Source organism: Sparus aurata, chromosome 9, assembly GCF_900880675.1.
Source record: "Sparus aurata chromosome 9, fSpaAur1.1, whole genome shotgun sequence".
NCBI lineage: Eukaryota > Metazoa > Chordata > Actinopteri > Spariformes > Sparidae > Sparus > Sparus aurata.
The window spans coordinates 5,739,806-5,755,174 of NC_044195.1; the positions used below are offsets into that span (position 1 = coordinate 5,739,806).

The 15,369-nt window shown below is 39.6% G+C and overlaps 2 protein-coding genes across 2 annotated transcripts; both read right to left on the reverse strand.

Annotated features, from left to right (window-relative positions):
• Window positions 1-4,911: 4,911 nt before the first annotated feature.
• LOC115587735 (gamma-crystallin M3-like) lies at window positions 4,912-5,743 on the reverse strand. Its single transcript, XM_030427697.1, has 3 exons — window positions 5,668-5,743; window positions 5,322-5,564; window positions 4,912-5,230 (listed from the first exon to the last, which is right to left on the reverse strand). The coding sequence occupies exons 1-3, from the start codon at window positions 5,698-5,700 to the stop codon at window positions 4,955-4,957; spliced, it is 552 nt and encodes a 183-aa protein (XP_030283557.1). The 5' UTR covers window positions 5,701-5,743; the 3' UTR covers window positions 4,912-4,954.
• A 6,065-nt stretch (window positions 5,744-11,808) lies between these two features.
• Window positions 11,809-12,691, reverse strand: LOC115587741 (gamma-crystallin M3-like). The gene is made up of 3 exons (XM_030427706.1): window positions 12,596-12,691; window positions 12,250-12,492; window positions 11,809-12,140 (listed from the first exon to the last, which is right to left on the reverse strand). Exons 1-3 carry the CDS (start codon window positions 12,608-12,610, stop codon window positions 11,868-11,870), a joined length of 531 nt encoding a protein of 176 aa, XP_030283566.1. The 5' UTR covers window positions 12,611-12,691; the 3' UTR covers window positions 11,809-11,867.
• Between the last annotated feature and the right edge of the window lie 2,678 nt (window positions 12,692-15,369).

Below are 15,369 nucleotides of genomic sequence, written 5' to 3' on the forward strand. Positions count from 1 at the left end.
AAACACTGCTACTGCACTGCCTGGTTTGGAGTTAAGCTTCAGTAACTTATGTGCATGTTATGTAACAGGCGTTATCTAAATATATATATTCATATATAATATAAAATATATACGGCTGTACCGCAGCTATGGTTACCAGCTGTAGCAGTGTTATTTGTGATCACACAATCTTACTCTGCATAAAAATAATGTGTTTTTTGAAAATTGAAGTATGTATATGTTTTTTTACTAGGACCCCCTTAAATAAAATTATGAAATAATGAAAATTTGAATAAAAAAAGGAGAGCGAAGAACAGCACTGAAGGCTTTTCTTGATGGAAAGGTTGTTTTTTCGTTCTCATCCCTTAACTGGCTTTGGTAAGAGTTTGATTTAGCAACTGGCACAGCTGGAGCTCTTCTGCTTTTAATCAGATGTAAAACAAACCATCTGGCATGTCAGGTTCAACAGTTTTAAGTCACTTATTATCTGTAGTTATCATTTGCTTTTAGCAGTTCATGAAACAGAGTTTCAAGCTCAGTGATTTCAAGTCGTCCTTAAGAGATGTTGCATAAGGGCCTGTGTTCACATCCATTCAGCGACACTGCCCCTTTGCGATTTACCAGCTGTTTGTTTTTTATTTGCTCGGGATAGCAGAGCAAGGAGGTCGTGGGTGCATGAGATGATCCGAAGTAGACAAAAATATGGTGAATATTATCGCCTAGGCCAGACACCAGTGCTTTTCTGAAAAGTTGAGAGATTTTTCAACTGGAACTGCTTGGAGCGGCTGCATAAAAAAAGGCAGAATGTTTGCAAAACAGACATTGGGCGTCAAGAACAAAAATGTGCTTGCTTAGAGATCAATGACACAGAGAAGTGGCACTAGAAACCTGTCGCTAGCAAAAACCCTGTTTTTTACTATGGTACGTCGCGCCCAGTCCTCTCCTACGCTGCTGGTCGTATCTTTTTTAGCAGCTTTTGAACGTTGAAATATATTCAACTTTACAGCCTTAAGGGGCTACCATTGGTCATTAAGGGTTGATAGGAATTGCAACTCTGTTTGGGTTTCTTGTCCGATGCCCCTTCCATGTTTTGTTAGTGGTTTATACAGGGTTTGAAACCTTTCAATATTTAAATCACTACATAAGTAAATACACAAGTTACTGCAGCCCTGCATTTGAGTCACTCACTCTAAGATTCCACTGGATGCATTCTGGTTCTGGCACATTGCTCCATCCTCCGTCGTCCGGCAACCCCCACCGGCTCCTCAAGATCGAGGTGGTCAAGCGATAAGTGTTCCCTACTGCAGGATTAGAGGAAGTGCTTGTATATGTCTCTTTTTATAGATTTTTTTGAGGTGGCTTCAATACAGAGTGTTTAATTTAAAAAAAATTAACCAGATGTTATGTTGTTATTTCAGTGTGTGACTTCCTGTCTGCTCTGTGCTGAATTCGGCTGAATTGCTGAGGAACTTGAACGGAGTGGATACACAATGCTGTGGAGCCAGTGGAAGTTAACACATAGACTAGAATGATACCTATCAGCTCCGCTGCCGCGGCGGAGCTTTGGTGGAGCGGAACCAGATCGATATGTATCTGGTGGAATCTGGCCTTTAGGGCGATGTATAACTCAGAATGGGGCTCAGTGTGGTTTGGTATCTTAAATCGACGCCGATGTGAGCATAATTAATTTGAGCAATGATATCCTGTTGTTTTTAATTACTCACAATGAGGTAGTTTTTTTTTCTGACAATTTTGCCAACTTGAGCAGTAGTCTAAGCATAGGGGTACAATCTAAACCAAATTTATTTGGCTTTTAATTTTTTGTGTGGCTTCAATGTATGTGTAGATCTGTTTGCTTACTGTACTGGCACTGAATGTGTATCGCCTATGCTGACGCTACACATATAGCCTACATATAAGAGGATAATTGATACTTAGAAGTTTGTGACAATTTTAGCATTTTCCACTGTTAATTGATTTATATTGTTTTTGAGGCAGCACACTGTATTTGTTTAAGTATTTTTCTATGTAATCAGCTAAAAGGTCAATTTGCAGTTTAACTGATGTTGTATGTTCTTACATAACCTGAGTATTCCCAGATATCGGATTATTGTGGTCATGTAAGTGGGCTCAATGACAAGCCTCCTAAATGAACAACAATGGAGTGTGGGGATACTAGTTTCAATGCAGCTAACAGTAGAAGTGGATTGTTTCTAATGTGACAATGACCATGATGCATAAGCATTAGTAGATCTCCAGTGGATAGGATTGTTGCACAGTTGTAAAAACAGTCAGCAAAGTAATGAAATATACACACAATTCAAATTTATGGTTTTGTAACGAGGTACTTCATACAGCAAAGGGAAGGGCACAGCTGCACTAAAGTTTCACCTCCAACCATTTAACCTGTTATATATCTCAGAATCAGTGTCTCAACTGTCTCTTATATGAACAATATGTCTTCAAACTGTTTTACACGTTTTTGCCTACCGTTACAAGTTAAGGTGCACCACTAAAGCCAAATGTATGTAAAATCAATGTAGAGGACATCAAATCAAAGCAAGTGACAGACCTATTGGCTGTAGTCAGTGGACTGTGATCATAGTGGACTTCCTTCGCAATTCAAGTTTTTTGAGTATTGCTGTCAATTAAATGCATAATGTATTTGAAGCCAAGTCTTACATAGCCTAAATTTAATGTTAACTTAAGGCTTAATCTTTCTAGAGGAGTAAAATAATCCATTTATGTCAAACTGGAACAACCATCTTTGAACAGAGGAGGTGGCCTACAATATTGCTCATCACCCATCTACAGTGCAATACTGAGTTCTCTTGACACTTTAACAACCATTCACAACTGGGACTCACTTAGCCCTAGCAACCCACATGAAGACTGGTTGGCTCTGTAAGGAAACTCCCATACAGAGTTCAAAAGCCTGCAACTCCCCTGTAGTAAGTAAGAGCTGAAGAAGCCTCTTGGATGAGAGGTGAAACATCTTCAAGAAACTGAAATATGCCCAGCTGCCAACAATACAGCGCTTAGAAGTAGAGTTAGCTTTCTAGCTAATATTTGACCAGCCAATAAGTTAGCAAAAGGGCACATCCACCTACCCTTCTTTGTGGATTTTGGGAGGGATCAACTTGGATTCAGTGGTGGTTGTATAATTGTTTTTAGAGCTGCAGACTAACAACATACACAAATGTCAAGCAACATTAATCATCAACATCATTAATGGCAACAACAAGCATGTCCAAGCAGTGTCCATCACTCCATAGCGTCGTCCGGGAATAGCTTTCTATTGTCTGTGCTATGTAATGTGTTTCTATTATACTTTGTTTTCTGTGTTTGCAGCACATCTCTTTATTTGCATTGTGCTTTCTGAATGCTGTACACCAGGGCTATTCAACTTCAGTATCCAGGGTCAAATGAAAAATCACTGTGGATTTGAGGGCCACTCACACAGAAGGGTATGGCTAAGGAGATTCAGAGCAGGTGTGGAGGGAAAACAAACTGGTGAGGACAGCAAGAAAACAGGAGGGAAAATCACACAATAGGAGGAAATGAAAAGTAACACACATACCGTGAGATCAACATTTCAAAATAAAACAGGTAACCACAAATGAAAAACCAGAATCATGACAATGAAATATAAAAAACAATTCCATGGTGGGAATATAAATACTAAACTAAACAACAACAGACTTCAACATGTCCAAGCATAAATAAAGTGCGTCATATCAATAAATGCAAATGCAAGATTAACACAGGAAAAAAGCTAGATGAATGACCTACTCGTGATACTATTAAAAACAAGCAGACTTGAGCAGACTGCTTATTGCAGGTTCATGTCCATGTTTGTTAAAGGTAAAAACTCCAAAAGTCTTAAAACAAACAAAATGTGAACCTGCTGCATAACAAAACAGATCTGTAGACTTTGCATTCTCACTAAGAGGCCTTACTTACTTAGTTACTTACTTACTACTACAGAAAACTTACCAGACTTCTGTCAAATGCAGACTGCACATCAACCATTTTCATCTGAAAGAGGCTCTCATCAATCCAAGACATAACCTTTTTTGTTTTTACACAGAAGTATGCCTCAGGTTTCATGGAGAGCAAACTTCAGTCCCTTAGTGGAAATCTCTCAGTGAAGTTATCAGTCAGTTTTGTCATGAAGTCTGTTATGACAGGTGTTATGTGTTCCCTGGGTGCTGTGCTCATGAATGCACAGAGCAACTTTTTGTCATTATGTTTCTTCACAAACCTCTCAGCCAAATCAGCAATAGACTTTCAAGTGTCCAAAAAGCACATGCGCTTCAAGAAGTTTGTTGCCCGTTTGTGTATGTGTGAAGGAAAGACACAACCTCCTGGTGGAGTTCACAGAAACAGGCTCTAATGTTTCCTTTGCTAAGCTACCAAACATTGTTATGAGTGAGTAAGTCAGTGTGTTTCTTGCTGGCCATAGAAGGACTGGATCAAGGGGCCACTAGTTGAATAGGCCTGCTGTACATGTATTGTCAAATTGATAAGGAGGTTTTCTTATTTGTTTGTGTTGCTTTGCATGGGTTTTCTTAAGCTGCAGTGCGTCGAGCTCTGTTTTGAACGTTTTGAATTGTCCTTGTTGGTATATATAAACATGTGAAACACTAAATATAGGTTTTATCTTGGCTTGAAAGTTTAATTTAGTTTTGAAAATTCAATTGTTGGTACCCCATAATGTTAACACATTGTTAAATACCGAGAATATGAGTCCTTATTTGGACATCAATTGTAAGGGATTTGTCTGTTGGTTTCGAGTGTAAAATGTAGAGCCAAATTTCTCATCAGATTTAAAAACATTTTACAATGTTCTTGCTGCATAATAAAATATTTTACAAAAAAGTATAATATTTGACTGATAGCTGTGTAATAAATTTGACAAAACTCAACAAGTAGCGCAGTAATCACTTTATTTGGTGGTATTTACTGAAGAAGTCTAGCACATGTCCATGATGCGCCTCATGCTCATGAACCTGGTGCCGCTCATGCCCATCTCCCTGAAGCTCCTGTACTCTCCGGGCCTCATGTACATCATCCTGCCTCTGAAGTGGGGCTGCTCGTACATCAGCCAGTGGCCGTCCATCACGTTGCAGGACATGCAGTCAGACATACGATAGCGGTCCATGATGTTGTCGCAGTCCTCCATCAGCTCATGCATCTGACCACCGAAGTTCTCCCTCTCGTAGATTCTCATCCTGAACTGGCCTCTGTGCTATTTTTTGATGAAGACGAAAACAAAGGAATGTCTCAATATGAATTTTTGACACCTGTGATAGAACTATAGTATGCATTTCTATACCTACCATGGGGATCATACGGCAAGACCTGATGCATTCTCTCATTCCCATCATGCTCATGTAGTCAGCGTACTCGCCCCTCCTCATGAAATACTGGTTTCCCATGTAGTTGGAACGGTCGTAGACCATGAAGCAGCCACTCTCCACCCTGCAGGAGTGGCACCTGTTCAGGTAGGAGGACATGTCAGAGCAGTCGCTCATGCACTCATAGGAACGACCCTGGAAGTTCTTCTCCTCGTAGAAGATGATCTGAAAAAAGGGAATTGTAATGGTTAGAAATACATTAGCAAGGTGAATGTATTGATCTCATTTTCTAAACAGTAATTTTTGCTTATTAAAAAAAGAGAAGTACTTTGCCCCTCATGTTCATGCTGGTGTTGCTCATGTTGGCTGCAGATGGGTTGTTGCTCTTGCTCCTGAACTGCCTGAATACCTGGGGTTTAACCCTTTCCTTTTATACCTGACCAAACATAAAGAATCAGTGGCCCCCCCTCAGAGAACCCTTATTCAGCAACTTACTATTGAAGCCTATAGAATGCAGAGGTAATGCTAATTTTTTCAGGGACTAGGTACCTCGCAGTCTTTTAAAAAGGCCTTTTCTCTCATTATAGAAAGCATCCCCAACAGTGTTTCAAACATGTGAATAGAACCATGTGACTGTTAAAAACTGTGTCTGGCCTGTATGGTTATGCACTATACTTTTGTTGGTGTTTTGGTCTTTAAAAAAAACAAAAAAATGGTCAGAAATAAAGATTTCAATAAATCTGTCTATAGCATGTATACTACTATGTCTAGTTTGATGTTATTTAATCTGAGCTTTGGTGTAATGAATGTTACATACAACATTAAACATTAATAAACTTTAAAAGGCAGAACAAATATTTCATCACAACTTTTGGAATTAATACTGTAAATACTGATTAGTCTTCAAGAGGAAACTAGCTTGTTGAAACAGTTTATGACTGCATAATGGTTAGGGTTGGGTACCGGAATCGATACTTCTAAGGGCACATCAGTACAACTGAGCAGCGACTCACATTAAATCGATCAGTCTCCCCAACACTCATGAAATTCCTTAACACCTTGCTTTTTGTTTACTAAACAGTATGTTTATTTGGACGTCTGAAACCTTGGTATGAAACCAACAGTATGTGAACTGCATACAAGGATATAATACAGCATGCTTTCTTTGATGCTTTCTATGGCCAGCAAGCACTCAGTCCTAGTTAGTTAGTTCGATGCTAACACATAATGGAAATAACCCTTTCTCTTACCTTTCTGTTATACCCCCTTTAAGAAGTTGTTCAAAGTTAAAAGATCCAAGATTAATTCTTGGTGAAATTGTCTCCATGATAGCATCATCATCAGAAAACTTTTCTCCTTCTTTATGTAGGGATGTCCCCCTCTGATCTGCAGGATCGGGATCGGGGCTGATATGGGCATTTTCCCGCTGATCAGGGATTGGCAATTGTTTGAACGTGGACCCAAGGCCGTTTTCTTTTTTTTTTTTCTTACATCAGAGCACAACTCTTTGTGGCAAAACTCAGACGCGCATGTAACGTTACTCTGGCAAACCTGTGGATAAAATGTCTGCAGTGTGGAAATAACTTAAAGTAGAAAGCGAAAGCAGTCCAGCAGCGACATGTAACATCTGCAATATGACCATTTTGCGAGGGGGTAACAAGAGAGCTGCATTTAATACTACAGATTTGGTACAATAAAATATTATTATAGGTAATTACATTAATCACTCTGGATAACCAGCTCATCTCTGTGGTAGAGGATCAGGGTTTTCTGCCATTTCTGCATTACATTACATTGACTCCACTTTTGATTACGTGCCGGTATGTGCACTAGTTTTGTGGGTCTCAAACAGCAGAGCATGTAAAACAGGCAATCGAGGAGATGCTGAACGTGTGTGAAATAGACAAGCAACGCGTCCTCGTCATTTTACATGACAACGTAAGGATGCAGGTACTTTTTTTCTTAAGGCAACTGTATTATCCAGGAAAATTATAGTTAAGGCCAAGTATCGTATTGGGACTCCGTATCTGCATTTACTAAATATTAAAGGACTCAGATCGGGATCGGGAAAAAAAACCTGATCGGGACATCATTATCCATAGGTCATATTTATTCATCTATTACTTCTTAAGTCCCACAATCATCAGTGAGGCCCACCCCCTAGTATGAGAACCACTGAAGTAAGATAATTGGATGTTAAAGGAACAGGTAGACATTCTGGAATACTATATATAATATATAAATAATATATAACATTTACCAATCAGCCACCCAGCTCCTTGTGCCAGATGCCCGACGGAGCTATTCTGAAGCACGGTCATATGCTCCCCCTGCCCAATGGGCCACAGTATTCAGAAGATGGCAGTTTGCATCTGATATGATTTGGATGTTAAAAGAGTGATACAGCTTTCGGTTGATGAATAGAAATGGATCTGGAGAGGCTGGTTTGATCCATATGTACGTGCAGCTTACAGAAACAATGATATTCAGCAATCTAGCTACAGCTAAAAATGTGTTCTTAATCTCTACCTGCTGGTTGGCAGTGTACAGGAACAATATGTACTGTAGCATGAATGATATTATCACTTTCAGTACCTTACAATTGAAAGCGCATGGCTCAAAGAGGACTGTAAAATGCCTGAACTGTCTCCTAGCTCTCTATGATTATCCTGTTGCCAAAACTCTTAGTGTCCTGAATACTTGACCTCAGGTTATTACACAAATCCATAAGCAGTGCTCGTGGCAATCTATAACAATGAAGCAGCCATTCATGTGTTTCTTCAAACGCACTTTTTCTCAGGCCTGGTTTGCCAAAGCATCTAGTTGTAATGGGTTATCCATGATTCAGGTGGTGAACGCACGCAATCATCCCAGTCTTAATTAGGATCAATTGGCCGAGAGTATTTTTTATTATGAGTTAAACTCTCCAATCCTTTAAAATCCTCTAAAACATTCAGGCAGATTTTCTAGATATGATTATATTATGCATTTTTCACAGGAGAGCTCCTGCCCCAAGTGAAGGAGTCGAAGTATCTTGTTCATGAGTAAAGGGGAAAATAGAATGTGGGCTGGACAAGCATTGCCATCTCACACTCCATTTTTAAGTTTGGTGTGGCACCTTAACTCTCCTCCATGTTAAGTCACATTCGGAAATCGATACTTCTCAGATGGCAGGACGGCGGCTAGCATCTGCTAACTTTTTAGTAAACTCTGTGTACACAAACAATGTTCACAATGCTTGTGTTCATGTGTAGAGACCCTGGTGATACTACGAGCAAAATTTCACGTTGTGTCGAGCCTTCTTAGTGTTTTAAAAATATCGATTTTGATGCTAGCGAAAAAGTGCTCCAGCACTCAATTGAAAATGAGTTTGACCGGAAAACGAAAATACGGCAAATCTTAAAAGTGCCTCTTTCGTCGTAATTATGCTTTTACACGAAGGTTTGACTCATATAAATCCACAAAAAAGCCTAGGTTGCATTTTGGCGAGAGTTTCACTTTAACTTGCATTTTAGCTCATCCTTCTTCTCAAAGTGCTTTATAGTATGTTTAGCATACATTTCACAGTTTCAATGGCATAACATACTAGCATATCCTGCTCTTTTTCTCCAGTTAGTGTGCAGTTAGCAATATGCTTTGTGTTAATGTGACAAAACATATTGCTAGTACTACTAGATTACTACATTTTTACTATTACATACTTTACTTTGATGCCTTTTTTGTAGAGATGTTCCCAAACTGAATTCATTTTAGTGTGCTTCCCTTTTTACCTCTGACTGCTCTAACTAGGACATTTGCAGATAGTGTGTGTGGCAGATTAAGTAATCTGCTTTCCCCCTGTTAAACTATTGCTAGGTGTAGGAGCACTGCTCACCTTAATGACTGGGCGACACTACTCAGCCCTATATATGGGCTGGGACCTGCTGCTCAGATGTGCGTTTCTTTCTTCTTCCAGGAGCCTGGCTTCCGTGTGTTGGCATGGCCTACTGCTCGGCGTTTCAGCAGTTGCTTAAACGTTGTGTTTCTTTTCAACCCTATTCTCTTGTGATGGTAAGTATGGAGGGATAAGATCGGCAACTATAACCAAAATTACAATAACAGCTTGTAATCGTGGGGGTCCTTGACAGGGCAGAGGTTGTCAACATTCATTCTTGTGCAATATTAAATCGACAGCATGAAGGTTCAAAAGTCTTTTATTTACCACAAAGATGAAAACACACAATCTAACTAACATATACTATACAAAGATTTTCATACCATTTGCTCCCTTATAACAAACGTAGGTGTGATATGGTCCAGGCCGAAGGAGTGTGTGTGCGTGCGATGTGATGCCAGGTTATAGAAGATGGTTAGTTGCTTGTAAAGACCCTGAGTCTGTGTTAAGCATAATTCAACTAACCTCGAATTGGCTGTGTTGCAAAGCAAACTAACAATAACCAGAACAAAGGAAGGACTTTTGACTATCTGGTAAGTGGGCTGTCTCTCACCTTGACCATTAGTAGTTCAAAGCTGGGTCTATTGGCAGTCTTTGCACCTAGGTGTGAAGACTGGAGAATTCTGGTGTTCAGCTCAGAGTCTGATTTGAAATCCACAATGAACAACTTCATCTGTGGATTGCTGTCTTGTCTTTGCTGTGAATCTCCTGGTGGGCTTTGTTTCATTGAGCCCCTTGGTTGCATGCACTACAATTCTATAGACTAAAACATCCATTAGTTATCTTTTAAACTGCGTGCTTCAGTTATACTGCAACAATATCAGTAGCCATTTTTAGACAGGACAGCAAGCCACCAATTTGCCCGTCCTTTTGGTGGCTAGGTCCGCGGTTTTAGACAGAGGCCGGGAAATTGGGGGTCTGTTTAGGTCCGCCGATTTCGCCGCCTCGGAGGGTACACTTATTTCAGCCTCGCCTGCTATCTAAAACCGAGGCGTCAATGTGCCAGCCCCTGTGTGAGATGGGTGGAGGTGTCAATGACCTGCACTGTTGTGCGACCCACAGCCGGGGAGTTTTAAAACCAGAAAACAGCTGATCACAGCAGTCAGTCCATCACTTCATCTGCAGACATTAAGATGAGCAACTGGAGAGCCGCTGAGATCCAGGTGATGCTAGCGTCTCCCCGGTCTCTGTGGCTGTCTTCGTTGTCTGCTTGTTGCTGTAGCGGCAGGCGAACGGTCGCTACTTACAAATTAAAAGCCCCCCCATAAGAACCCAGTTATAAACTCCAATGGGGTGCAATGTAAAGCTCTCATTTTGAAGACAAATTCGCTGTCACAGTTCACAGTCCAACATAATGCTTCACGTCACGTCACATGTTTACGCCTACCCAAGAGGCAGCTTTTGGAAAAGGAGGAATATTACGCCTCCATTTTAAAAAGACAGACCGGCACATTGCCGCCGATACCTTGGAGTAAATGTGCTGCCTTTTCTATCTAAAAAGGGCTAGTGGTGTGCGTATTTTGCATTTTTTGGTTTAATGGAAAACATATTATGTTTCTAAGGATATGTTAAAAATATATGATCAGTACTAAAAGTAGTAAAGCTGAATACTTAATTTCTATGTGTGAAATTCTTCTAAGTGGCATTGTCGGATCTAATATTCTCAAATTAAATAGTCTTACATTAGGCTGCGCGTTGGTTCATCCCCCGTTTCTCACCACGTGTCTGTTAGCAAATCAACCGACATGCATAATCAGTCAAAAATATTCACTGCAGTTATCTGATCATCGTTAACTATTGACGTCCCTAGACTCATCCTTTCGGGATCATGAGTATTCCTACTAAATCTCTTAGCAATCTGACAAGTAGTTGTCCATGATCTTGCAAAAGAACAAAACATGGCTATAACTAGGAAGGTCTTTAGTCTGTGGTAATATCACATAGTCATGTTTTAAATGGTTTATTAAAGATTTTCTGAATCTAGCTTACACTACAAAATAATATACCATTGGTTGAATTTTGTATGAATTTGTTAGGTCAATTTACTGCCTAAGTAAATCAAAGAAATTCCAAATGTACTAAAAACATTTGCTGTGCCACACTTGAGCTTGAGTATTGCGCTTGTGTTGAAGGTTTTGGCAAATCGCTTGTGATGTAATTCTACCCCTACTGTCATTAAAAGATAAACGACCCCATTCAGAAAATTCTTTCATCTTCAAAATTCATTTAATGTAAATTGTACTTCTAAAAGTAAAAGTAGGGTCAGACTTCAAACACCTAAAACCTTAACTAACCTAAACCCAAAACGTGTCCAAAGGATGGTTACTACTTTTGTTAACCTTGTACTCAGGTATTTGTAATTTGCAAAGCTAAAATGCTCTATCATCTATTTAATAATTAATATCTAAAAAAAATGTCAGATGTGAAAATATATCAATAAATGCCAAGTATATAGATGATGTGCTAAATAAATCACTGTAAATGGCTTCCCAATTCTGTACTAAATTACATTAATGATGGTAATAAACAGGTAGCAAAATTTTGTCAAAAAAGTTTATTATTTTGGCTTATTTAGACATTCTACACAAGTGTATTTACATGTCCATGATGCGCTTCATGCTCATGAACCTGGTGCCACTCATGCCCATCTCCCTGAAGCTCCTGTACTCTCCGGGCCTCATGTACATCATCCTGCCTCTGAAATGGGGCTGCTCGTACATCAGCCAGTGGCCGTCCATCACGTTGCAGGACATGCAGTCAGACATACGATAGCGGTCCATGATGTTGTCGCAGTCCTCCATCAGCTCATGCATCTGACCACCGAAGTTCTCCCTCTCGTAGATTCTCATCCTGAACTGGCCTCTGTGCTATTTTTTGGGGAGAAAATCAAATCAAATTAATGCATTTATATCAGGTTTTGTGGGGGTTGTAATCTGTAATAGGACCATAGTTTGATGGAGGCATTTTTATACCTACCATGGGGATCATACGGCAAGACCTGATGCAGTCTCTCATTCCCATCATGCTCATATAGTCAGCGTACTCGCCCCTCCTCATGAAATACTGGTTTCCCATGTAGTTGGGACGGTCGTAGACCATGAAGCAGCCGCTCTCCACCCTGCAGGAGTGGCACCTGTTCAGGTAGGAGGACATGTCAGAGCAGTCGCTCATGCACTCATAGGAACGACCCTGGAAGTTCCTCTCCTCGTAGAAAATGATCTGAAAAAAGACACAATATAAGGAATATGGATTTAAGCAAAAAAAAAAATATTGATATAATTGTAAATCAATCAAAAACAGCTGGTGAGATGAGTGTCTTTACCTTGCCCATGGTCATGGTGGCTGTGTAAGTTCTTCAGAGAACTGTGTTGCTGGTAAACTGATGGTGGTCCTGTTTTAACTGTTACTTTTATACCTGACCAAACCCAAAGAATCTGTGACTTCCATTGTTTAAACCCCTGACCCAGCAACATGGTATAGAGGCCTATAGAGTGCTGAGGGGCATTTGTCACATTTGCATGTAACGGGATCCCCTAGAAGACTTTAGAATTGATATTTCTATAGGTAAGTCAAAACAATGGGCATTCTTTGAACTTACAATACAGAGTAACAAACAATAGTCTCTTCTACACATTTAAAAAAACAATTGATTTTTAACCTACTTGGTAAGCTAACAATCACAGACATAAGCATCCTTTTGTGTGACCACGACAGTCTGACATGCCAGTATATAATGCACATCTGCAGGGGCGCCATAAAGGGAGGGAGAGTGAGGATGATTACAAGGGGTTTGGGCTCACAGGGGCCCTCAAAAATTCTGCATGGAAATATGAAAGGTGAATGAATTATCTGAGGAAATGTTTATGGCCCAGTAATATACTATTTAACCATTTGGAATTACAAAAATAAATTATGTTGTTTTTGTCCATTGTTTTTTTGCCAAATCAACCAGGATATCTGCCAAATCACACCCCTCTGGGAAACATTGAATGGTTCAGTCCTACCAAGGACTCAGGTCAGTCAGGAATGGTGGAAAATAGTTGACCATCTGTCTTGGTCTCTGTTGAGAGCAGTCACCTGGCACTCTTTACACAATGTCAAACTCAAAACTCAAAAATCTGATTCCACCTTTTAAATTGCTCTCAGTGTAGTTATGTAAGAATAGATACACTACTCAGAAGCACAATAACAGCTGAACAAATAAAAGTACAAAATGTTAGAGTATACAAGTATGTAAAAAAACTGTAAAACTGCTAATGGCCAACAATATAAATAAAAGTCTATTAGGTAAGATAAGATATTAAATCAATATATGTATATGGAGTGGATGATTATGTACATATCTGTTCACATTAGGGTAATAACAGTGCATGATGATACATATTCAAGACATGTGCAATATAAACAGTCTATTGTGGAAGAGGAGGGTTATTGTCACTATATGATTTAGAGTATTTACATGTTCATTAATTGTACATCCACCTTGTTTCCTGCCAGACAGTAGGTCCCAGAAAGCTTGAAGCAACACTATGTAACTTTCTGGAGAAAAAACAACCAAGTCTCATTCCAAGATTTTAGCTCTGATGTGTTTCTTAACCACTTTTTGTAATCTGTCAGTCGCACCTATTACCACCTTTTGGGCCTTTCAGACAGAATGTAGTTTTTATTGTGCTCGTCACGGGATTCAGAGCAACCTGGTTCAACTTTATGCCCGAGTGTGCCAGGTGGTGTGCTGGGCAGCCCGACCCACCAGCTCGGTGCAGCAAAAAGAAAGAAAAGGGGAAGTCAGGATGTCCAGGAGGAAATGTGTACAATGTTTAATATTATATGAATTTAAAATTGAATTATGCATGAGGTCAGGTGTGATGCTTGAGAACTTTAAGTCGTGATAACTGAATAACTCGAAACACTTTATAAAACACTTTCACGGTGTTATAAAAAGTTATAAATTGTTATTAAAGACATAAATCAGATGTCAACATAACACAGGTTAACATTAGCAAAGAACTATGTTTTCACAGTTGTCACATTCACTTTTATTAGCCTACACCAGGCCAAAGCCACTCTCAATAGAATTAGTACAAGACTATTTGTCCTGCTTTTAGAGGGCAGGCTCATTTTGCCAGCTGAGATGCCATCATCGCATTCTTCACTCTTATACGTTTTTGATTGGGGACATGTGATGGCCTGTTTCAAGCGGTTTGAAGAAGTATCGGCTGGCCTTACTATTGCAGTCTATAGAGCCTGAGCCACAGTGTCCACTAGTTTCTGTGATAAAACATAGACTTCACATTCTAAATATTTGTAAAAACAGATATTGTTTTTTTTCAGTCAAATCTTAGTCTAATAACAGAGGTACCAATAGGGATTAAACTACTGTAACCATCCATCTGCCAAATAACAACAACTTAACCCACCTTTTTTTACGAGTATCTTTCATGGTCTAAAGGTTTAGGTCAGATCTAAACCAAGTCACACAATGACACAAATACATTAACAGCTCGAGGCTGAGGTAAACCACAAACTCTTGTGTTCTTTGCTAAATGAATGAACTTAGTCTGGTGGCTGTAAAGAGAGAGATATAACAGCTCTTTCTGGTTAAATAAATAATCTAAGTCTTTCACAAAGACTGTCTGTTTTGCTCCTCAGAATAAAACCCTGAAGTTTTCATTGGCAGGAGCAAGTGCTCATAGTGGTGGTACATAGCGGCTGCTAGCTGAAGTGATCTGCGGGGCCAAAACCTCAAACCTTTTAGTGCCTATTTGTCATTTACTCACCAAAAATGTGTAGTGCAATCACTTCTCTCTTAAGATAACTCACTGAATAATTAAGCTGGTTAAATTTCTGAGAGACATAGCTCTCTCCATAGGTGAGGGGATGGCAAATGGTTGTTTGATGTTGGAACCGGTGAGGGCTTATCAAACAGCAGGATACATTTAAGTTGTTGGTGAGTTGAATGTGCTCCAAAGCATAAAGGAATGGTTAGTTTGGCAGGCCTCTTCCACACTGAGGCATGTTGTAAGCTGTTTTCTTTTACTTTTTAGTGTAGCGACTCTGATCACCTTTGTCAGTGTGTGTCTAGCCTTGTTGTACAAG